General features: G+C 41.7%; 1 protein-coding gene across 3 annotated transcripts in view; it reads left to right on the top strand.

The window, feature by feature from the left end:
- JPH2 (junctophilin 2) overlaps positions 1-21,604 on the top strand; it is a 62,883-nt gene extending 41,279 nt beyond the window's left edge. For 2 of the 3 annotated variants that reach the window (XM_081196157.1, XM_081196158.1), the window contains exons 3-6: positions 5,773-5,891; positions 16,065-16,933; positions 18,928-19,025; positions 19,813-21,604. In XM_081196157.1, coding sequence (XP_081052283.1) covers positions 5,773-5,891; positions 16,065-16,933; positions 18,928-19,008 — 1,069 coding nt within the window. In that variant the 3' untranslated portion in view covers positions 19,009-19,025; positions 19,813-21,604. Of the gene's footprint in view, positions 1-5,772; positions 5,892-16,064; positions 16,934-18,927; positions 19,026-19,812 lie in introns of those variants that run through there. The other variant, XM_081196159.1, reaches the window with a different exon arrangement.
- Positions 21,605-23,401: the final 1,797 nt, after the last annotated feature.

Genomic DNA, 23,401 nt, shown 5'->3' with positions numbered 1-23,401 from the left:
AGAAAGCTGTCATAGTGGCTAGACTATTGTGCTGCCTTTGTTGAGCTTTTGTTATGATTTGGTTTACAGGGAAATTATACAACAATGACTGTTCATTTTGCGTTTATCAAGGCTTGCTTGCACAAGGCGTCTATATATCTTCCCATTGATCACTTGTTCATCCCAGACTTTTCAGTGGATTTCCCTGTCACTTTCCTAACCACATAAGTCTGTTGTTGTTTCTTATGTCAACTTGTTGTGCTGGGGCAGCAGAGCACTTTAATCCACTTTTAACTGTGCAAACCTAAATGTTTGCCATGCTCTTGAATCCCTCCTGCAAAATAGTGACAGTTTGGAGGTGCCATAGTCACTATGGTGAAATGTAATATATTTCTGTTGAAAGTATAGTGATTATTCCTAAATTTTGCCTATGTGGCCATCCTATCAGCTGCCCCCAAACCATTCATAGAGGTCTCATTCACACTTCTCTTGTCCCACTGTTTTCACCTGGGAAAACCCACTCTTTACAGCTGAATTGGAGCAAACATCCATCAGGTTTTCCGTGGATTGACGTTTGTTCTGATTCAGCTAAGGGGCAGGTTTCCCAGGGAAAGCAGTGGGGCAAACAAAAAAACTGCTCAGTTCCTTAGCTTTGAAAGCACAGGACAAGTGCAAGTGTGGGTCCATCACATAAGAAGAGATAAACAGCATTTTGATCTCATACCAATTCAAGTTTCAATTTACCCCACTCAATTTATTACAAAGCTGTTTGCTCCCATCACTACTCATTCCTTGTATGAACACAAACAAGTATTTCAGGTGTGTTTATCTTAGGAGGACCAACTCTGGTTAACTTCTTCATTCATTCCTGGCTTTGTTGGTGTTTTTTGTGCTTAAAAGGAAGGTACTGCTTAAGATGGGCTGATGCAATCATGCTAAAGTTCTAGACAGCAGCCTTTGAGGGAAGACCCTTGTGCATGGAGACGCCTGAAGATTAGCATGATGAGGGGTTGTCTGATGTTATTGCCAAGTTGTTCCTTTGATCTCATTTTTCTGGAGTCACGAATGACTGAGGAGGGCTGAGCTTATAGCTGTCAGTGGAGAAAGATGTTAGCTGATATTTGAACTTCCATTGAGGTAGCCACGTTACATAGCTGTGACAGGAGAGGTTTCGAATAAAAGGAAAACAAGTTTTTCCACCATAGCACAGCCTCATCTTTTTGTTGAAGAATAGAGTCGATGATAGTAGGTGCTATTGGAATGTTGCTGCTTGTGAAGACTACTGGAGGAAGAATATTGAATTGTTTGATGTATCCCTATATTGCTACCATTAATCACAATAAGTCATTTTCTACATTACACTGAGGATAGTGTCTTGTATTGCAAACATAAATAATTGTCCCCAGGGCTATATACAGGCACAAGTTAATGGGTGAGCCAGCAACTTATATATTGGCAACTTCCACAATTTTCTATGCTCATATTTTCGTGTTGAAGGATACAGATTTCAGCACCGTTCCTTTGAAATGAGGGAAGGTCATAGCTCAGTGGTAGAGCACATGCTTGTATACGAAAGGTCCTAGGTTCAATCCTCAACATTTTTAGATTGGCCCAGGGAAAAACTCCTGTCTTGAAACCCAGAGAGCCTCTGCCAGTTGGAGTAGATAATACTGCATTAGACATACCAATATTTGGACTTGATAAAAGGCAATTTCCTTATGTTCCTAATTCTCCATAAACAGACACACATCAAGTGCATTAATGGAGGAACATTAATCCTACATCTCTTCCCAGTCATTCCTTGCCCATTAGCTGCTTTGATTGGGTTTTTCACGCTGCGCCTCTTCTCAGTGAGTTCCTCTGGAGAGTTAAAGCTTTTGTGGTTAAAGATCTGGTTAAAGATTGATTTTACCTTGTGCTGCATATTCTGGACATTTTGCTTCCAACATCAGTTCTTTAGGCACAATAAGACATAAATATGCCATTGGGCCTCCCACAGATTACAGTGGAATTAATCACACTGATTATATGCTACCAAAAAAGGAGATGCTGTGCCTGTTTACAGCTTCTTGGGGGCCTTCTGTGAGCTGTCAGGGCTTAAAACTGCAGATTTCTACCTCCTCGGCCAAATGTCTCCAAATGGCCGTGGAGCCAGAGAGCTGCTTAACAGGATGCAGGGTGCCAAAAAACATTCCCCCACAGAACAGCCCTCAAAGGATAGGGATCTCTCTGGATGAGTTAATAGGAAGAATCGTGCTTTCAATACAAAGGAGGTTGAAGCGTGGTGGGATTTGTGCATCAAGAAACAGAATGTCCTGTGGGTTATCTAAATAGCATTGCTGGAGGGAGGGCAGAGAGTGCTGTGTACACACTAAGTGACTCATGTGAGATTCTTGAAATGTTTCATTGGGATGTAGATACTTAAGTGCCTTTGAAAGATTCACTTCTTCATACAGCACATAGTTAACCTATGGCAGACGTAGCCAATGTGGTGCCCTTAAGATACTGTTGGGCTCCAGTTCGGTCAGCCCCGGCCAGCATAACTAGTGGTCAGGGATGATGGGAGTGGCAACAACGTCTGAAGGGCAACTTGTTGGCTACCCCGACTTAAGGATTATTTGCTGCCCCAAGATATGGTGAAGGGCACTTTGTTAGATGGCTTTAGAAGGGGATTAGACAAATTCATGGAGGAGAAGGTTATCAATTGCTAATAGCCATGGTGTGTGTGTGTGTGTGTGTGTGTGTGTGTGTGTGTGTGTGTGTGTATGAGACACGGGTGGCGCTGTGGGTTAAACCACAGGGCCTAGGACTTGCCAATCAGAAGGTCGGCGGTTCGAATCCTCGCAACGGGGTGAGCTCCTGTTGCTCGGTCCCTGCTCCTGCCAACCTAGCAGTTTGAAAGCACGTCAAAGTACAAGTAGATAAATAGGTACCGCTCCGGCAGGAAGGTAAACAGTGTTTCCGTGTGCTGCTCTGGTTCGCTAGAAGCGGCTTAGTCATGCTGGCCACATGACCTTGGCTGGTCCAACTGCTGGCCAAGGGAGTTGTACGCCGGCTCCCTTGGCCAGTAAAGCGAGATGAGTGCCGCAACCCCAGAGTTGGCCACGACTGGACCTAATGGTCAGGGGTCCCTTTACACACACACACACACACACACACACACACACACACACATGCTCTTTCAAGGTTCAGGGGCAGCATGTCTCTAAGTACCAGATGCTGGGGAACAGCAGAGAGAAGGGTCATGCCCTGTTTCTCAATTTCCCAGGTTTATTTGCTTGGCCACTGTGGGACTTGATGTTGGATACTGTTATTGAAAGGACATGGAGGGGTCTTCTCCCAGAACTTTGTATCAATTGATACGGCAGATTGCCTTGAATGAGAAACTTACCCATAAACTGAGGATGGCAAGAGGGGGGAAAGAACACAGACACATTTACAGCAGAATGGTATTGTTTTATTGCTTGCGTGGCTAAGATGGACAACAAGAGCCTTCTTACAGCATATAGGATCTTCTGGCTGGTCCAACTGCTGGACACTCTTCATTCTGCAGATTGAAACAGTCTTTATGCTCTGTGCTGCATTTCTTGACTTTGTGCTTTGTTTCTTGCTGCATCTTTGTTATTGTTTATATTGTGAAAACTAAAATAAAAAGTATCAAAAAGAAAATAAAGAAGTATGTTTTATTAGTTTTCCTTGGCATACCTTGCATGGGGAAGAACCAGATATAGGTAGGTAGCCGTAGTCGAAACAAAATAAAAAAATTCCTTGCACACGAAAGCTCATACCAATAACAAACTTAGTTGGTCTCTAAGGTGCTACTGGAAGGAATTTTTTTATTTTATGGAGAAGAATTGTGCAAGATCATCTCTGCTTCCTTCCTAAAAAGCCTTCTCAGACTAACACTTTACAGTACAACAGTCACACAGTTGTTACTCGTATGCTGCACCCAAATGCCTCCTTTCAAGGTAGCACTTTTGTTGTGGAGCTACCGTGTTTTCTCACAACTCTGACGGCCATATGTTATCATATGTGCTTCTTCCACCAGCAGTATTTTGAGAGCAGAGGAAATGTGCTAGATCTGCAAAGCTTCAACACTGCAATTACTGAGCAAAAAATCTGGTTGTGCAGAAAGGGTATCTTCAGTAGATGCCCATGACTGTTGCACAAACGTCATACTTTATCCACAATAGCAATAGCAGATAACATACATCACCAAAGTAACGGGGCAGGGGCAGGACTGAATTTAATTTTGTCAGTGACAACAATTTTCTTGGTCCTGGTAAAATTGGTTTTCTCAATGATGATTGCTTAATGTGAACAGAATAAATCTGTAATCTTCATAATAAAAAGAGTCTGGGAGTTTTGATTTAAAAGGTAAAGGTAAAGGGATCCCTGACCATTAGGTCCAGTTGTGACCGACTCTGGGTTTGCAGCGCTCATCTCGCTTTATTGGCCGAGGGAGCCGGCGTACAACTTCCGGGTCATGTGGCCAGCATGACTAAGCCGCTTCTGGCGAACCAGAGCAGCGCACGGAAATGCCGTTTACCTTCCTGCCGGAGTGGCACCTGTTTATCTACTTGCACGTTGACGTGCTTTCGAACTGCTAGGTGGGCAGGAGCTGGGACCGAGCAACGGGAGTTCACCCCGTCGCGGGGATTTGAACCGCCGACCTTCTGATCGGCAAGTCCTAGACTTAACCCACAGCGCCACCTGCGTCCCTAAACTTTTTGATTTAAAAGAGGATTAGGCAAATTCATGAAGGATAAGACTATCAGTGACTATTAGGCATTATGGCTATGTTTTGCCTCCACAGCTTCTGAATACTGGTTGCTGGAAACTGCAGAAGGGGAGAGTGGTGTTGGGCTCAGGCCTTGCTTGCATGCTTCCCACAGGCATCTAGTTGGCCACTGTGAGAACAGGAAGTTGCACTACATGGGCCTGATCTAGCTGGGTTCTCCCTATGTTCTTTTGAGTTCGTTGGTTTTTCAAGCAACCTGCTACTGCAAGCAGACTATATATAGGGGTCATAAATCTTTTAGGGATCAAATTTTCAAAATAAGACAAATAAGACATTGTAGGAACTTGGAGCTTATTTTTGCTTTATGGACAATAAGCAAGGTAACTATATTAGTGGAAACTGAGAGTATAACAGTATATAACTTACCAGGAAATCTGTGCTTTTGAGATATGTAAAAGTTTTTGTTTTCCCACAAGGTAGATCAACGATTGCACATTTATTGACTGCTGCCCATATGGTCATTAATCACTGTAGGAGAAAAGTAAATTCTCCAACACTGCAGGACTGGATAATGAAGATATGGGAGGATGTCCATATGGTCAAGCTGCCCAATATAGTAGAGTACAGGAAGGGAGACAAATTATTAACCAGCTAATGGAGAAGTGGAGTTTATTTTATGATGTACTGGTGTAATAAAACAGAAGAAAATGTTGAATTCTATACTTTGCTAACAACACTGCAACATAAATATAAATACAAAAGCTGGATCTACTAATCAACAAGCTAGTAAAATATGTATCATGACAATATGTATTTTTCATTCTTCCTTACTCCTTTTATTTTGTTTTAAAACAATTAATTACAAAGCAAGGTCATCTATATTAAGGAACTGAGCAATCATGCAAGGCTGTCATTATGAAACCACTTATTAAGGAAGAGTCCTATTCGCATCAGAAGAGCCACCTTGGAATAAATGGCTGAGGAACTCAGCCTAAGACAGCCTTGGCAACAAATGGAAATACTAATTGCCATGATGGATGTTCTCTCCACAGGACTGCCCATGCCAAAGCCAAGTCAGAAGGGGCTGAGCAAGCAGCAGTGGCAGCTAACAATGAATCCACTTTAGCCAGGTCGATGGCCAGGGAACTATCTCCGGATTTCTATCAGCCAGGTAGGAAATGAAATCAGCCCAGCTTTGATTTGCTGACTTTCAGCAGTGGTGAGGGACTAAGCAGAGTAAAGCCTAAAGCCAAAGTTGACATTACTATGGCACAGCCCATAAGCTGAAGTCCTATGAAGTGTTTGAGTGGAGGGCATTTAAAACGCAGCATGCATGAGTTGGAGAGGGGGTGCTGAACCAAGTAGCTTTGCTGTCAAATGACTTGAAACATTGCATAGGCATAGGCATTGAGTGAGGAAAACCATGCAATTGGCCCATGTCATATGTCATAATTCTATACTTCTCATGATTTCACAGCCAAGAATAGTATTTAATCAGAGAACTACATACCGGCAACTCTTATCTTACATGGTGGTTATGTTCCAGGGATAGTGTGTAAAGCCAAAATTGTGTACAGTGGTACCTTGGTTTGCAACCATTTTGGATTACATCCACATCAAACCCGGAAGTGCGTGCCCCTTTTTTTGGATTACAACCCATTTTTTTTGGATTACAACCCTTTTTTTTTTTTTTGGAGGCCCCATTGGTGAAAGTGCACCTTGGGTTACAACCTGTTTTCGTTTACAGCCGGACCTCTGGAACGGATTATGGTTGTAAACCAAGGTATCACTGTACAGTCAAAACACATTGAGTTCAATGGTAGGTGGGATTGCCAAAATCTTTTTTCCTAGATGTCTGCCCCTGTTTTTGTTTAATTTTTTTTTACCAAGTGCATAAAGCTGAATGTGTGCAAGCTAAGCGCAAGCAAGTTTCAACTTACATTATTAGCAGATGAATTTAAGGTTAACCGCTTAGCACTTTAAGGTTAACCCCTAGTTCTGAATGTTACATTGGCATGTGTATGTATGTATGTGTATACAGACACACATACAGATATATATAATTGTAATCTTTACTTGATTTAGCATGCAGTTCTATACATCTCTACTCAGAACTAAGTCCCATTGAGATCAGTGGGGCTCACTCTCAGATAAGTGTGTATAGGCCTTTCTCACAGGGAAGTGTGCACAGGATTGCAACCTAACAAGACTTCAGTTGATTAATCAGAGGGAAAATACTCATTAAAAATATGTATTCTGAGGCAATAGGAGGATTTCATAGAAATCGGTGGAGGCCATAAAAAGTAGCCTTAGTAGTATAATAATATACCAAAGCCCATTGATTTGTATTTGTATCAGTGTGGTGGTATTTGTGTGATTTATTTAGACGAAGATGTCACAAACAGAGAGTCAAGAGACTACGAATGGTCAGTCTGCTGCTGAGTGCTATTTTGAGGAGCTTGAGCAACTGGTGAAATAGCTTCCAAATAGCCTCCTTGCAGCCAGAAATAAATGGCCCTGAATGGGTCTTTTTATGATTGACGGGAGCCTGCAGGCAGGGCAGGAGGGCTAAAATAAATGTTTTACAGTTCTTCTCCTCTTGAGCCCCTTTGGTATAGAACAGATATTAGCATCCAATTTATACCATTGCTTTGTCAGAATGATTGAACAAATTTGCAACTCAATCCTATGTATAATTTCTCAGGAGTGAGTTCCACTGAATTCAGTTGCGTAGGAATCCAGCCTTAAGGATGATTCTCACATTTCTGAAATAGCAACTATATGCTAATATACTACAGGAACCCCTCGTATTTTCTGTAACCCTTTGTTTTAACCACATGAATGCTGTATTTGTACATGTTATAGTGGGGCACAGGTGCTCATGATTTGCATTAGTGGTGAACATATGGACCTCCAGATATTCTTAGACTCCAGTTCCCATCAGCTCCAGTCAGTGTGGGTAATGATCTGGGATGATGGGGTTTATAGTCCAACAGCATCTAGAAGGCCACAGGTTCCCCATTTCTTCATTAGTGTATAGTACTCTATACCTTAAGTCTGTTAACTGGATTTTTTTTAAAAAAACACAACCAGTGAGATTTGGTCTGCTTTTGTCCCTTTATCAAAGCTTTAAGACCATAAGCACACAAGAAGACCTTTGATGGATTAGTCCAGAGGTCCATTAGCTCAGTATCCTGCTCCCCAAGTAGATAGATCCTCCTAGGAAGCTCACAAGCAGGGGATGAAGACAAAAAATATCCCTCATTCTTTGCCCTAATGCAAAGTGTACTTCCTCTATAGTGGTTCCATTGAACTGTCATGGCTAATAGCAATTGATAGACCTTTCCGCCATGAATTTGTCCAATTCCCTTTTAAACCCTAGTGCTGTATCCAGTTCTGCTCCACACATGTACCTATTTCTGTGCACACAATGGAACTTCCTTTTTTTTCTCCTGTTCCCTCCAGCCCACTATGCAGCCTGAAAATATTTTCTGGGTGGCTTTGAAAATAAAAAAATCAATATTTCAAATCAATCTGTTGGCAAGCAGAGGTAAATTATTATCTAAGATATACAATTTGTTGTTAGAATGGTATACTAAAAATGAGGAAGTCAAAGAAGTGATGATAAAATGGGCAATAGATTTTGGGCATAATATTGAGTTTGATTCTTGGACAAAAGTGTGGAATGAAAATTTGAAATTTACAGCTTGTATGGCATTAAAAGAAAATGTAATGAAGATGATGTATAGATGGTATTTGACACCAGTAAAGTTAGCGAAAATGTATAGGATGAGAGATAAAACATGCTGGAAATGTAAAGAATCAGATGGAGATTTTTACCATATGTGGTGGACATGTGACAAAGTAAAAACATTCTGGGAATTGATCTACAATGAATTAAAAAAGATGTTTAGATATACCTTTCCCAAAAAACCGGAAGCATTCTTGCTAGGTTTGATGGGAGAGGAAATTGCAAAGATAGACCAAAGACTATTTATGTACACCACAGTAGCAGCGAGAACATTTAATGGCCCCAAAGTGGAAATTACAGGAGTTACCAATGATTGCAGAGTGGCAGGCGAAGATGATGGACTTTGCAGACTTGGCCACTGATCTGCAGGATTTGGGACCAGGACGATCAAAAATTTCAAAGGGATTGGAGTAAATTTATTGGATATTTGAATAATAATTGCAAAAACTTGAAGACACTAGCAGGATTGAAATAAATCCTACAATGTGTACAATAGAAGTTAAAGAGCTAAAGTGTGCGATAGGACTTGAAAGCGGAAAACCTACTGAAGAGAGGGAGAGAAGTCATATGCTTGGCAAAGCAGAAAGTTTTCATGTTTGTTATTGTATTGTCAAAAATGTTGTTTAAGGAGAAAAATAATAAAAATTTATTTTTTTAAAAAAGAGAAGAAAATATTTTCTGGGGGGTTGAAGGACCATCCAGAACAGATTCTGGTGGTGTGCAAAAGGAGGAGAGGAAATGTCTAGACCAGCCCCATAAACTAAATTTGACAGCAGTAGATCTGTCTAAATGTGGGTCTGCTCCAACCCTGTATAAAGCAGGAGCTGTGTGGGTGCCTGTTTGAAGAGGAAGAGGGGCAAGGAAGTGAGAAGTGCTGAGTTATTCTACCTGCAGTCTGACCCCACAGGTACATCTGAGTTCTCTTCTGTTACAGGAGCCCAGCTGAAAGTTGTGGAACTAGAGGAGAGGTGTCAGGGAGATAGTTATATTTTGATTTTAAAACAGTATTTCTTCACCCCACATCTAGGGTAGAAATGCCTCATCCCATTTCTGGCATCCCAAGCGTAAGTTTTCTATAAATATTTTGATTTTTTTAAAAAGGAAGATTGATGTGGGAACAGGACAAAACTGATTTATGAATGAGCACATACAAAAGTGATATAGACTGGATGCAGACTGATATGTCAATCCCTACCTGCGGACAGACAGCAGCAAAGCACAGGGCAAGTTTTACTAATAGATTTTGCTTGCACCAGTTGGCCCTCAGTGGCCTCTCCTCACATAGCACAGGCTGTGCCAGATATATCTGTCTGCCAGAAAATATTCCTTTCAGCTTCAGCAGAATCCTTCAGGATTACAAGCAGTGGGTAGGTGTCACATGGCCTAGATTCACAGCCACTAATGTACTTGATGGACACTGCTCTTTTTTATTCCTGGGACATCTGGGGGACAGTTTGGGTTTTCTCATATTCATTCACCAGTTAAAATTATCCTTGCTGATCAGTCAGTGAAAGCAGCTTGCCGTAGTCATTATTGGAAATGCAAACCAATCTCACACAGGCATAGGAGATGTACCTTTATCTAATCCCTGACCGAACACGTCGGGCAGGATTTGCTCCCTTGAATTTCAGATATTTGAACTCATTACTGGAACAAGATTCCCAGACGCTGTTTCAAAATTGACTTATGGAGGCGGAAAGTCATTCTGTTTCCTGCTGCCATCATAAAAAGCAAATGCAAATATGACATGAGTTTGGTTGGAATTCTCATTAATCATTCAGCTGACATCATTACAGGAGATTAAATGTATGCGTTCAGCTATGTTTTAAATAGCAGGGTTTCCCCACCCCGCTTTCTTGCTCTACAGTAGAATCACGCGGATTTGTAAACAGTTTGGATAATTAGTGAAATAGGTCCATTTTCTTGACCAACTCGTTATAAAATGGTACTTGGGTTTGGCCCACATATAACGCTAAGCCAATCTACGACTTACTGTGAACGAGAAAGGTGTGCTGATGCACAGGGAGGAAATTGCAGCTACTGTACTGGGAGCCGAGCCATGGTTTGGCTTAGAGTTACATTTCTAAGCTCATGGTTTCTCTTGCTCCAAACAAGCCATGAGCTGCAGCCAAGGTTTGTTCTTTGCTTACTTACTGCTCATGGTTTGTTTGGATGATTTATCTGCATTATATTGTATATAATCTATAGGGATACATGTAGCCTTCCTGAGAAGTAATAGCCACACACATCAGTCCTCAGGCAATTCCAGACATAAATTGACCATTATCCTGCACTTTCTAGCGCAGTCGCCCTGTCAATTTTCTAACCTAAGAAAGTCTGATAAGAAAAATAGCAGAAAATTGCACTGAAAACTGGGGGATGACAACCACTAGCTGGCTATGTTGTATAACCTCCATACAAGCATGTCAGGTTCAGTGTTCACGATGACATCATATAACCTTTTGGCAAACTTTGGGCAAACATTTCCCCTCCCCCCAAATCTTGTTTATGGTCAAAGACCAGCATAAGGCAGGAGGGGTACAATCATTTAAAATCGGGGGGGGGGGAGGGGGAAACACCGCCACTTTTTATAAAAAACAAACGAACTAAAAGGAGTGAAAACAGAATATATACATAAAAGTCTATAAGAATCCAAAAGAAGCTAAGAAAGTCCAAAAGACGTGTTAGGAACATTAGACAAGAATGAAAGAGCGTGAAAGGTTAGTACAGTTGTACCTCTACTTATGTTCACCTCTGGTTACGTATTCTTCGGGATACATGCGCAGCAAACCCAGAAGTATTTTTCCGGGTTTCGACGCATGCACGGAAGCGGCACCTCTGGATACGCACACCTTGGGATCTGACTGGAGCTCCAGAATGGATCCCATGCGCAACCGGAGGTACCACTATATATATAAGACTAAAGCAATTGGTCTACAGAGCACTCTAATATGAGTGCTCATTGTATTTAATTTGTGGCACAGGTTATAATCCGTCGAACAAAAATGCTGCTGTGCAGAATCTGGCAATGTTGTAGCAGGATTGGTATCTGAAAGCAGCAGGGAGGTATAGAATTGTCCTGTGCGCCCTGGGTACTTATGCAGTGATGGCTAGATGAGGCTAGTACGAATCTCTCTATAGTAAAGACACTGGAGAAGCACATGCTCTATTGTTTCTGTTTGTCCAGAGTCACAGGAGTATTGCCTCTCCAGATAAGCAATCAGCCTTCAAGAACAGCCAAGGGGAGGGCATGACATCAAGCCAAGGTAAAGGTGCTTAGGGACTTCAAGTTTATCTAGATATGCCATAGGGGAGGCAGAGTACCTGGAAGATTCATTGGCAATAAAAGTTGGGGTCCTGGCTAGATCCAACTAGGGCTCAGTATCTGTAACACCTTGTTTTATGAGAGCTTTGGCCTGTTCGTATCCCTTGCTGAGTAGAAGGTTGAGATTTTAGTTACCACAGTCTGTTTCCATGTGTATTGAAAATCACTGTTCATAGTTAGTGGGGCAAGACCAAGAGGAAATAAAGATTGTCTGAGCCAGTAGTTGAATATGGTCACCCACACTCTAGCCTCCACTTTTATGAAACCTGTCTCTAGTCTCAAGGTGGCATTAGAGACACATTTTGGGACTTGAAGGGCTGATCTTAGGAATTTGGATTGCACAAGTTCTAGGGGGCCAAAATTAGAGAAGGGGCCCACCTGGGCACCATAGAGAAGTTGTGCTATTGGTTTGGCTTCTAATAATAATAATAATAATAATAATAATAATAATAATAATAATAATAATAATTTATTTATACCCCGCCCATTTGAGTGCTGCAGGTATATAGTGGCCACTACTTGTTTTCAGCAACATGTTCCCCATGGGCTTTCCTACTGCCGGTAGAGTGAAAAACTACCCCCAGGTATTTGAAACCTGCTCAATCTTGTGGCCATCTATGCTCCAAGAGCGTCTCATAGGTCTTTGTGCAAACATATCAACATGAATCCCCAGTGAACAACTGGTCTGGAAGCTGTCCTGGTCATTGTTCTTCCTGTAAAAACCCCTTCAATGGTGTGGCACATGATCTTCTGTGCTGGAGAGGCGGGGTGCACAGCTTCCAGTCAAATAATTGTTAAGTGTTCCCACCAGAGTACTATATCAAATACAATTACAATTCAATCTCATATATGTTTGCTAGAAAGTAAGTCCTGCTGCATTCATTGGGGGTAACTCCATGCAGGAAGTTACCCCCAATGTTAAACCCACTAACTAGAGAGGCAGGAAACCCTCTGAACACAGCCGACTTACTTCTGAGTTAATATGCATAGAAACTACCAGTGTTTAATCTATGCAAATCAAATGTCAGTCCCTTGTGTTCAATGACACTGTTTCTCTCTCAGATATGTACATACCGTATTTTTTGCACCATAACACTCACTTTTTTCCTCCTAAAAAGTAAGGGGAAATGTCTGTGCATGTTATAGAGGGAATGCGTACGGGTGGCATGCCTACGGATTTTCCTCCTCTAAAAACTATGTGCGTGTTATGGTCAGGTGCGTGTTATAGAGCGAAAAATACGGTAGCTGTCCTTTTTTATTGATTTTTTTTCAGTGAACAAATAAAGAGAAAGAATTGGGGGTGGGGGTGGAAGAAAGGGAAAAGTGCTTTGAGACTGCAATACAATATGATATATAGATAAATAAGTACCACTATTATTCCAGTGAGTATACAAGTCATTACAATTTCTCTAAATGTATTCCAAGTATCATTATATTTGTCCATGCACAGTCTGTGTCTAAAAGCAATCCGTTCATACATTGCATGAGTATAGCTATCTTCTTAACCAACCAGCAAAATAAGATAGGGGAAGACATTTTCAAGATGGGTCAAGAAGAACTTGCCATATGGGCTGAAGTTTTGCAGGTAACTAGTGATGAATTCTTCCTGACTGATTTTGAAACTTTTCCCTGTGTTAATTTCACTACTGCAATGGAAGTGAAATTCTAGAGGGAAAAGTATTCCTCCTGCTAATTATGCTTCCCCATATTCATTCATGTAGCAGTCAGCATAAATTTATGTAGCCCTTGAAGTAATTTCATGCAGGTGGCAAGGACAGAAAAACCAGGATAGGGGGAGCATAAAGAGAGAGATAAAAAGGGCAGCCCAGCCCATTTTTGCTTTGGTTATTCCGCTTACTGGAATGTGGCCCTCAAAAAAAAAAGGGGGGGGGGTTCCCCACTTCTGGGTTACAGAATACTTATTTTCTTGAAGCATAATTTAAATTGCCTGGATGCAGAATTCCATTCCATTCCATTCTATATTATGTGAGGTACTTCTCAGTCCTGGATATAGCTGGAAACTATATGAAGTGTAAAGATTATATTCCACTACAACCCCAAATTCAGCTTTTGCACAACATACTAAAATGTGCCTTTGACCCTCTCTGAGGCGATGTGCCATGTGTAAATACTGTCAACACAGGACAGATTGTGAGAAAGAAATCAAATTAGCACTGCAGCCGTTGCATATTTTACATTGGCATTGTCGACTGATTTAAGTGTTGTGTGTGACAGTGCTCTGACCTTAATGTAGACTAGGAGCTTCCTGGCTCAGTTTTGCCCACAAATATTTGGGACCTAATTAAGGCCGGTTGCTCTGTTTCGGTTCATAAGCACGTTCGTTTGAGAGACGGGGGCGTGGGGGGAGATTTGCTGTTTAGTTTCTGCACTGAGCTAAGGCTTACCAATATGTAAACAATAATGCAGCCGATGGCAGTGCTGCTAGGAGACGATGACACAACCCAGTCAGATGAGGACAGAATGAAATGTGAATCCAGAAGTCACCTTGTTTAATGGAGGCGGGTCAACTGCTCAAGTGTGTTCAGTAGGATCTTAGTGTCACGGGTGGGTGACCTTATTAGTGAGCAATGCACACATCTGACAGCTCTCTTCACACCAAAGACAAACCGCTGCACTTCTCTCAACCAGCCCTCTTCAGTGAAATATATCATTGTACAGGTAGATGTACAAAGATTTGGCCAATCAAAATGTTTTATGGGCTTCAGAACCGTTGCTTTCCCTCAGTATGCTGTTGGGAGTAGAGGCAGGGATCTGTCAGTGTTGGTTCTCACATTGTTCATTTTTCCAGTCTTAATTTTATGCAGCAACTTTAAAAAAAAAATGGTCATAAAAGTTCTCAAGCATTTAAGTGCAATTTTTCCCCAATAAACATATGTTTTGTATGCATGTGTTGACTAACGGACACATTTCAGCAAGCAGTTTCTTATAATACAATGCATTTGTGTATGTTACCTTCACTAGTACATGCATTTGTATGCATACTTTACCCTAGTATATGCAATTTTTGTACATATCACTTGCATTGAAAAGATAAATGTGAATTTAGAAGGATGTCTGTTTCTGTTCTCATATTGTTTTGGAAAATGTGTACATGCTGCAGAATTGCATACAAAGATGTGTTTATTAGGAGAAATTTGCTGATGAATTTTCATGAAGACTTTCAATAAAATAAATGTGCAAACTAATGTGGAACTGTGGAGAACTGAAGATCAGAAAAGTTGAGAAACTGGGGAAAATAGAAATTGACAGATTCACCCATTCCTGTCTCTGTGACAGTTTCCCAATCTAGTAGCAGACTGTGAAAGGGGGGCTATTTAAATCAGAGAACTGTTATGAGAGGAAGGGTTAACTCACACCCTTCTCCGCCATGGCTGTGGGGAAACTGGCAGCCTTCCCTCAGCTACATTTCATTAACAAAAATAAAACATTGGGAGATCAAAATCACAGATCTCCCATCAGTAATTAATAGTTTGGCCTCAAACCAAATAATAATTAAAGTTTTAGAGAGACCATTGTTCATCTTTGAAGAAAAAGAATGCAACTTGAAATCAAGGCGTCAAATCAAATGATAAATCCATATTAATCACAATGCACTTACATTCTGAAAATGGTTTGATCTGCTTTTATTACCAGATGGATAACAGTCAGAAGGTATATACTAAGGCATACAAAGTGCTGTACCTAGTGCTTTGATAGCTCCACTAGTGCTGAGTTAGGATTGAATTTATATCATTTATGTGCAAGTTCCAAAATTATGCCCAAGATTGCCTTGGTATTCATAATGTGATCTTGTATTGTCGGTTGCTTCCACACTAGTCCTTTTTTCTGGAGTTGCCCTTTCAATCAATGTCATTGCTGCATTCTAGTGTTTTCTGTGTTGTTCTCCATTGTTTATTAGACCTAGTTTCTGATAAAATGTGAATGTAGCACCTGCCTGCCCAGCAACAAAGCATTACTAAGGCTTTTAAGTACTACTTCACTTTTAATTAAAAGCTTCCTGCTCGCAAGGTCTGCCTCCTTTTCCCCACTATTCAGCACAGCTATGGGGTTACTGATGAACTGGCCCTTTCTTTTTCCTTAACTGATTATCTTCTCTTCCCTCCATGAGGTGATGGGACTGTGATAAAGCAACCTTGGTCCTTCCCCTGTGGTTTTGTTTCTGCCTTGTGCTTCCTAATTCCACTGGAATTTCATGCTGTTTGACTGTCTCTTGGCAATGTTCAAAAACCTCTTCTTGCCTTTTCTAGGTCCTGAATACTTGAAGAGGCGACTGCTCCAGGAGCTCATGGAGAACGAAGAGAATGTAGAGAATACTGAAGAGCCACCACCTGTGGAACAGCCACCTCCACCACCACCTCCAGAGAGCCCTCAGGTTGATGAGCAAGATTCCACCAAGCCCAAAGAAAGTCCCGCTCGAACACCTTCACCAGCTGGAACACCACCTGAGGCCAAACGAGCGAAGCAAGGTTCTCAGAAAAGCCCTGGGAGCTGGAATGGAGATCATGGGAAGGATGGCAGCGGCACGGGAAGTAGGCCCAACACACCTTCTAAAGCTTTGCTAGCACCTGCAGAGAAGGCAGCAGGTGGCAGTAGGCCTGCTTCCCGGAGCCCCAGCCACCCTAGCCATGTGAGGGTTGCTGCTGACCAGATGGAGATCAAACCCCTTCAGAGGATACATCAGGAAGGCGACGTTGCATTATTTCAGGGCTATCACAGCTATGCTGTGAGGACCTCCCCGGTTACTCCCCCAGTGGACTTTGAGGAAGAATCATTCCCTGACTCCAAGTTGCCTGCCAAGCCAAGTTCCCCAGAGCCCAAAGCTGATGTGAAGGCCATTGAGCACAAACCGGAGCTGCAAAAGAGGGGAGGTACACCTGTCTCTCAGCATGAAGCAGCTCACGAAGAAAAAAAAGCACCCAGAGCAGAACCTAAGCAGTATCTCAAGCAACACCCGCCACCAGAACCCAAAGCAGAAGAGAAAGCCGAAGCTGCAGCTGAAGGCAAGCCTGAACGGAAAACTGAAACGAAGGTGGTGGCCAAAACTGACCCCAAGGCTGTGGTGAAGAAAGTTGCTTTGCCAGAGGCAGCAATGAAAGAGGTGGAAGAGCATGAAGAGGTGCTGCTACATGGTCTTTGTAAAGGAGAGGGGAGTGGTTTTTTTCCCCATTGGGGGCTGGATAGGGGAGGGAAAGAAGCAAATAATAATCTGAATCTCCTTTTCAATTTCTTGTTTGCTTCCCTGCTGTCATTTGTGCCACATTGCTTTCATGTACAAAAACTGAGGTGGGTACATAAGTGCACGACATGCGTGCACCTGATCTGGACTACTGTCTAGATGTGAAAACTTATTTTCAAAACTGCAGTACTGTGAATTGTTATGTGTTCCATTCCATCAGATGGGGCTGTAAAGTACTATGAATTGACATTTTTAAGTCAGGTCAATAAATACTACCAGATGCAGATAGGATTTACTCAGGTGTAACAGTTTGGGGTGTTTTTGTTTGTGTATATCACCTATCCCTTTTCTACCTCCTGCCAAACAATAAAAATAAAAAATAGCTAGAGCAATCTTCTAGCTGTAAAGTTTGCTCTTGGTTCACAAGATCTCTCTCTCTCTCTCTCTCTCCCACACACACACACAGAGAAAATCACTCAATATATTATGTGCTATCTGTATTTCCAGTACCACAGCCAAGTTAAAATACATGTTGTGGTTTGTTGAAAATGTTAACTTTGTTGACTTACTGCTAGGGGGAGTGTTCCTGGATTGTAGAACAGGGTTGGCATCAATGGCAGCTGGTGCTCATTGGGGCTGGTAGTACAGAGGGTAGCTGATGATTGGTGAACTCAGGGGTAGCAATAGGCAGAGTGAATGGTAGGCAGAGCGCTCCAAGGCAGCAAACCTATTCACCCCCACAGAAGAGTAAGTGAGCATCTTGGAACTTGCTTCTGAATAAAAAATGCACATGATTCTATTCACAATCACACCTCATCAGTGTAATTAATCATTTCATATAGTGATAATACATCATTCTGATAGAGAAGCCAGCAAATATTACCTTCAAGAACAGAGCTATTTATCCCAAACAGCCCAATCCAATGCATGGTTACTTGGAAGTAAGCCCTGCTGGGTGCTCCCAATAAAGTTATATTGCAAACTTCCCAGCCTGGTGCCCTCCAGATGTTACAGTTCCAACCATCCCTAACTATTGGGCATGCTGGCTGCGGCTGTTTAGAGTTGGAGTCCAACAATATCTGGAAGGCATCAGGTTGAGAGCAGCTGTGTATTGGAGTGCCGGGTTAAAATTCCCCATTATTTTCCTTAGCCGTGCTTCTGTGTCTGAGATGCAGAAATTGAACAGGTATGGCTACATCCATGGTGGAGAAAACCTCTTCCAGCCTGAATTTCTGCCTGTATACGTAGAAGTGATTTCCCCCCGAAGTTCATATGAGTGCAGCATTCACAGCTTTTTAAAAAAACAGGCTAATGCTGAATTCACAGGAGCAGAGCCAGTAAAAAAGGGGTTGACATTCTGCTGTCACTCTACAGTCTAGAAAAATGCCTCAGGTGGTATATTTGCAGAAGACAAATTTGGTTACCATCTTTTCTGTGCACAGGGCTCCAGTGCCTTTAACAGCTGTGGGAAAGGCAGATATGCAACGTGTAGCTTCTCCCAAAATGAAGATTTAGCACAGCTTGCTCCAGGCATCAAAATAAACATTACCCCAAATATGGTGGCATGAGACTGACCTGCACAAATGTTTAGGTGTGGTGATGATGGAATGAAAGCAAATAACCCTAACCCTATTTATTTCATTAGTACTTACTGCAGGACAAGGGTGGCTAACCTGTGAATGTTACTGGACTGCAGCTCCCATCAGCTTCAGCCAGCATGGTCAGTGGACAAGGATTATGGTTGTAGTCCAACAACATCTGGCGAGACACAGGTTCCCACCACTATTCTACGAATTGCTTCTGACAGTGGTGGCTGTAATGCATAACAGCCATTGACAGAACTATTTTTGCTTTCACAAGTGAGGAAGTTTTTCATCTGTGTCTTCTAAATCACAGTAGATAACATTATACTCTTCTTGTTGTTTTTTCCTTAGGGACCTAACACAATCATCATTTGCATGGTCATCCTATTGAACGTTGGCCTCTCCATCTTATTTGTCCATTTTCTGACATGATGAGATGCTAAGACAAGGTAAGGGGGACAAATGAAATGGCTCAGAGTGCCCTATTGTTTTGACATTCTGGGAAATGAAGACTTCACTTTGGAACCTTTTTGTAAAAGGACAACTTGGTTATCTGGCTACACATCAGTGCACAACTATTGTTTCCTGTTTTGTGAAGAAGAGGAGAGCATCCAGTTCTGTGCATGTTTATTTAGAAGCAGTTCAATGAGGGGTTGGTCCCAAGAAAATTTGCATACAGGGTCACAACAGGATATCTATCTACCCTCTCTCCATTTCCCCCCTCCCTCTCTCTCTCTCTCTCTCTCTCACACACACACACACACGTCTCAGACCTTGAATAAAAAAAAACAAGAAGCTGCAAAAGCTTCCTTACAGTACCACACTCATATACACAAACTCCTGTAAATACATGAGACCCAAACCATCTCGGACTTTAAATACTAGCATTAGGACCATGAATTGGGCCAGGTAGCTTACAGGCAGTCAGTGAAGCACTTTCAGGATTGGTGTTCCATGATCCCATTTTGTTGTTCTGCTCAATAGCCAGTGGCTGCATTCTAGCTGTAGCTTCATTTTCAAGTGCAACCCTACATAAAATGAATTCCACTAATTCAGCCATGACTTTTGCTGGGTGAAGGCCTCTAATTCCTTGTTAAATAATTCCTTTATCCTGACCCCTCTTGTTAAAAGCTTTTTGGAGTGTGACATCTTAAACATTAACTTAAACCAATAATTATATTTTCTGTTACCATTGCTACTCCCTGTTTTCTTTCTCGCTGATTTCTATTCTTACAGAAGTTTCTGCTGACATCTATGCCTTGCCAGAGGTATAACACCATCCATTCAGAACCATCTAAAGAGGGAGGAGCTTAGAACCCAGTGTTGGCATTGTGGTCATGAACTTCCATAGAAGGCTTCTGAAGAGCTTGTTAGCCTAGGCCCCCAACTATAGACGATCTCTTCTGCCCAGCAGGAAGAAACCTTGACTGTTGCATCCCCCTCCTCATTCTTCCTTTTGTTGTGAATGAGAATTGCCTTAAAGTTTCACAACTGTGCTGATACTGTTGTACTGCAGTTTGAAGAAACAAGGATTCATCTGTAATTGTGGAAACACAAACAAGGCAGTCTCTCCTTCAAATTCCACCACGAAAATTCCAGGCTTCACTGGAAGACTCGTCGTTATAAATCTCCTGAAGAACACCATGTTTCTAAGCTATGTAGCAGCCAGGAATAATTGTTATAGCTGTTGATTTAACTTCTCCCACCCAAACCAAGATTGTTATGAATCCAGCGTTAGGAAAGGTTAGGCTATGCTCCCCGCTGCTGCATAACTGTGAAAAAATTCTGTGTAGAAGTCCAGATTTTAGAGCAGGCAAAAGCCATTTCCTTGAATAGTGGATCCACACTAGGATCCAAGTAAATCCACAGTGGAAAAAATGAAAAAAAATCTATGGATTTCAGTGTAAGGATGCTTAAATGTAGTCTTATAAGCAGTCCCTAGAAGTGGATCCTCTGCAGTTCTGCCAAGTAGGAATTAGATAGAGTGAATCTTTTTTAGAGTTTAAGAAACCTCACTAAGGGCTACATTTTGAATGTGGTTCGCAAAGTACTGGTAGATGAAGTCAGTGCTCAGTTAAGCAGTGCCTTGTCAGCATATTCTTGTCGTTGGAAGTTGCCTATTCCCCAGAAGTTAGATCAGCTGTGAGATTCACTTTGTACATTATGTTTTTCTTTGGGTATTCAGATGCACATATGACCTGGCATATGCAGAACCCTAAAAAATGTAATGCATGAATCAGCCCTAAATGTGTTTGAATGTTTTTCCTCCCCTCCCAAAGCATAGACTTTGATTCAATTTCAAAAGCTTTAAAATGTGCCTTATTTAAAACTGACTGTGAACTTGTATGTTTGCTGACACTCCTTGGTGCAGCAGAAGCTGGTTAAAATGAGAAAGTGGAAAAAAGGAACTTGAAAAATGTTGGGTTTAAAAAGAAGGCTCCAGTTGCCAAGCAGTGAAAGCCTTATAAATATGGTGCCATAGACAGGCAGCAGGTAGACACCAGGGTAGTATTTTTTTCAGATCAGATTACTTAGAATTCATAAGTCGCTGAAAATGAAATTGGGAAGCAGGAGTGATGACATTTTGTGCCTTTCCCACTTGCTTTTTCTACTTTAATCAAATTATATTGTAAATTGGAGGAAGAGGGATACATTATCTCTGCCCAGCAGCCCATGTGTTGGAAGAGGCTTCAGCAAAATGCTTAGCCATGTTTGAGGAACATCCGCAGAACATGGGGTGATAACAATTTAGCCAGCCTTGGGTTTTATGATTACTTTTTCTCTTCTAAAGGTGTTTGTAACAAATAGGCTGTTATTTGCTTTTGAAATGTGACAGCCTGTTTCCTGGCTCCCTAGCCGCCAGATGTCCAATTTCAGTATGCAAACTGCTTTATAACTATGTATGTTATTTTCTTTGAGAGACCTCAGTGGCCTTTATTTATCATGAAGCACAAAATCTGGTCCTTTTGAAAAAGGCAGAGATTGTTGCCAACCCTACCCCCACCTCATAAACCCCGCTTCATACAAATATGATGTTCTGCTGTCTCATTCTTGTGCTTTGTTCCTTACAATGTGATGGGGAAAGTAGGTAGATTTGCTTTACGTGACATATATAAATATATGAACTGGGATCGAGAGGGCTTCTTTAGACGTGCCCAAAAGCTTGTGTGTATCCACTGTGGGGTTTGTTTGTTTTTTAATTCATTTGAACACCTGAAACTCCATGCTAAATCCCAAGCTGCTTTTGAAACTCATCACTCTCATGTGCAGTTTGCCATTCAGCACGTCATGACTGCAGTATAGTGTACAGAACTGGTTGGGTAGTTCTTTGGATCCTAACCATATGTGTTGTATGTAGATCCGGAGGGCTTGTGCAAACATGGTTATCCCTTGGCCCCTACAACCTGTAGTAACTGCTGTGTTTACATACAGGTAGCCACAGGTCTACCTCCAAGAAGTAATTATAAGCAATTCAGTAGAGCACAAACGGGTTATGTTTGATAATGTAGCTCCCAAGCACTTTCATATTCCCTGCCATATCTTTCTAGAGTCCCGAGACCCCCAGCCTTCCGTGTTTTTAAAATGGCAATTTCCTAGCCCTCGTTGTTCCAAAGATGAGCTTGAGCGTGACAAACTTTTAAAATGCACAAACATCATGCCTCAAATCCAGAGCCCGTGTGAGCTCAGTTGCACAAATGATGGAGACTTTTCATTTACTTCATTGGAAGGGGCTCTGTGTACATGCATTCATAAGCTGCCCTCTCTTTTAAAGCGAGTGGAAGGGTCTTGTTGGTAGGGGAGCTGCATGTGTGCAGCATAGTGCTGGCGTCCTCAAAGAACCGATGGATCAGAACAAATGTATGCACAAGCCTGCTTGGTTTTTTGTTTCTCAGCGCGAGCAAGAACAGGTTTACCTCAAGTTTGCATGCCTTCAAAAGTAGGTGTCTGTTGTTTAATTTTTCAGGTCTTACAAAAACGGAAAATGTTGTCACCACCAACAACACACCTTAATCACAAGTTTTTTTAAAAAATAAAAAAGTGTATGGCAATTTGTATAATATCGTCCAGGAGTTTTCATCAGTTGTTCTGCTGGATTATGTGCAATAATAAAATGTTTTCTTTTGCTCACGTTACCCACTGTAAATTTTTAGATCGGTGGCTGTTAGAAATGGTACATCTCTGATATTATGCATATTAAGTTAAATATTAACTAGTCTTGTTCCACAGAAACCGCAAGCCACAGATCTAGGTGCAGCCCCTTCAAAGTTAAGTCGTTTTCAGTACCATAGCTTTCAATAGGACCGTTTGAATACATAATAAAATCTCTCCCGTTGAAATCAGTAAGGTGGAATCACGTCCCAAGAGATCTGGGGTTCAACTGATTTGTGTGACAGGTTGTTATATAAACTGCAAATAATAACATACTAGCGAGAACTTAAGTCAGAATGTGTGAGATCTGTTTCATGGTGACAAAGTGCCTTGGCCCCCACTGAGAAAGTGTAAATGTGAGTTAAAACAAATGTTTGAGGAGAGGGTAAGAAAGGCACATTTATTTATTTAATTGTTTTAAAAGGTCAGGCAAATAAGGGCATAGTAAGGTCACTGTGTGCTTGAAGCAAAATTATGTAAAAACGTAAAACTCGGGAACTATATTCTAGGGGTTGGAAGTCTGTAGGAAAGCTACTGTTCAGTGCTACCCTAGCAGGGGAGGGCAAGTTTAGCCTTCTTTAAAAGCACACCCACCCCACACGCTCTTTCCCCCTCAGTTATAAAGGTTAGGCTGTTGTTGCCGGAAAAAAGATTCAGCTAAAAGTTCCAGCTACCA

This window comes from Podarcis bocagei (genome assembly GCF_964188305.1).
Source record: "Podarcis bocagei genome assembly, chromosome: 5".
NCBI classification, from domain to species: domain Eukaryota; kingdom Metazoa; phylum Chordata; class Lepidosauria; order Squamata; family Lacertidae; genus Podarcis; species Podarcis bocagei.
This window is presented reverse-complemented; position numbering and strand designations above follow the sequence as displayed.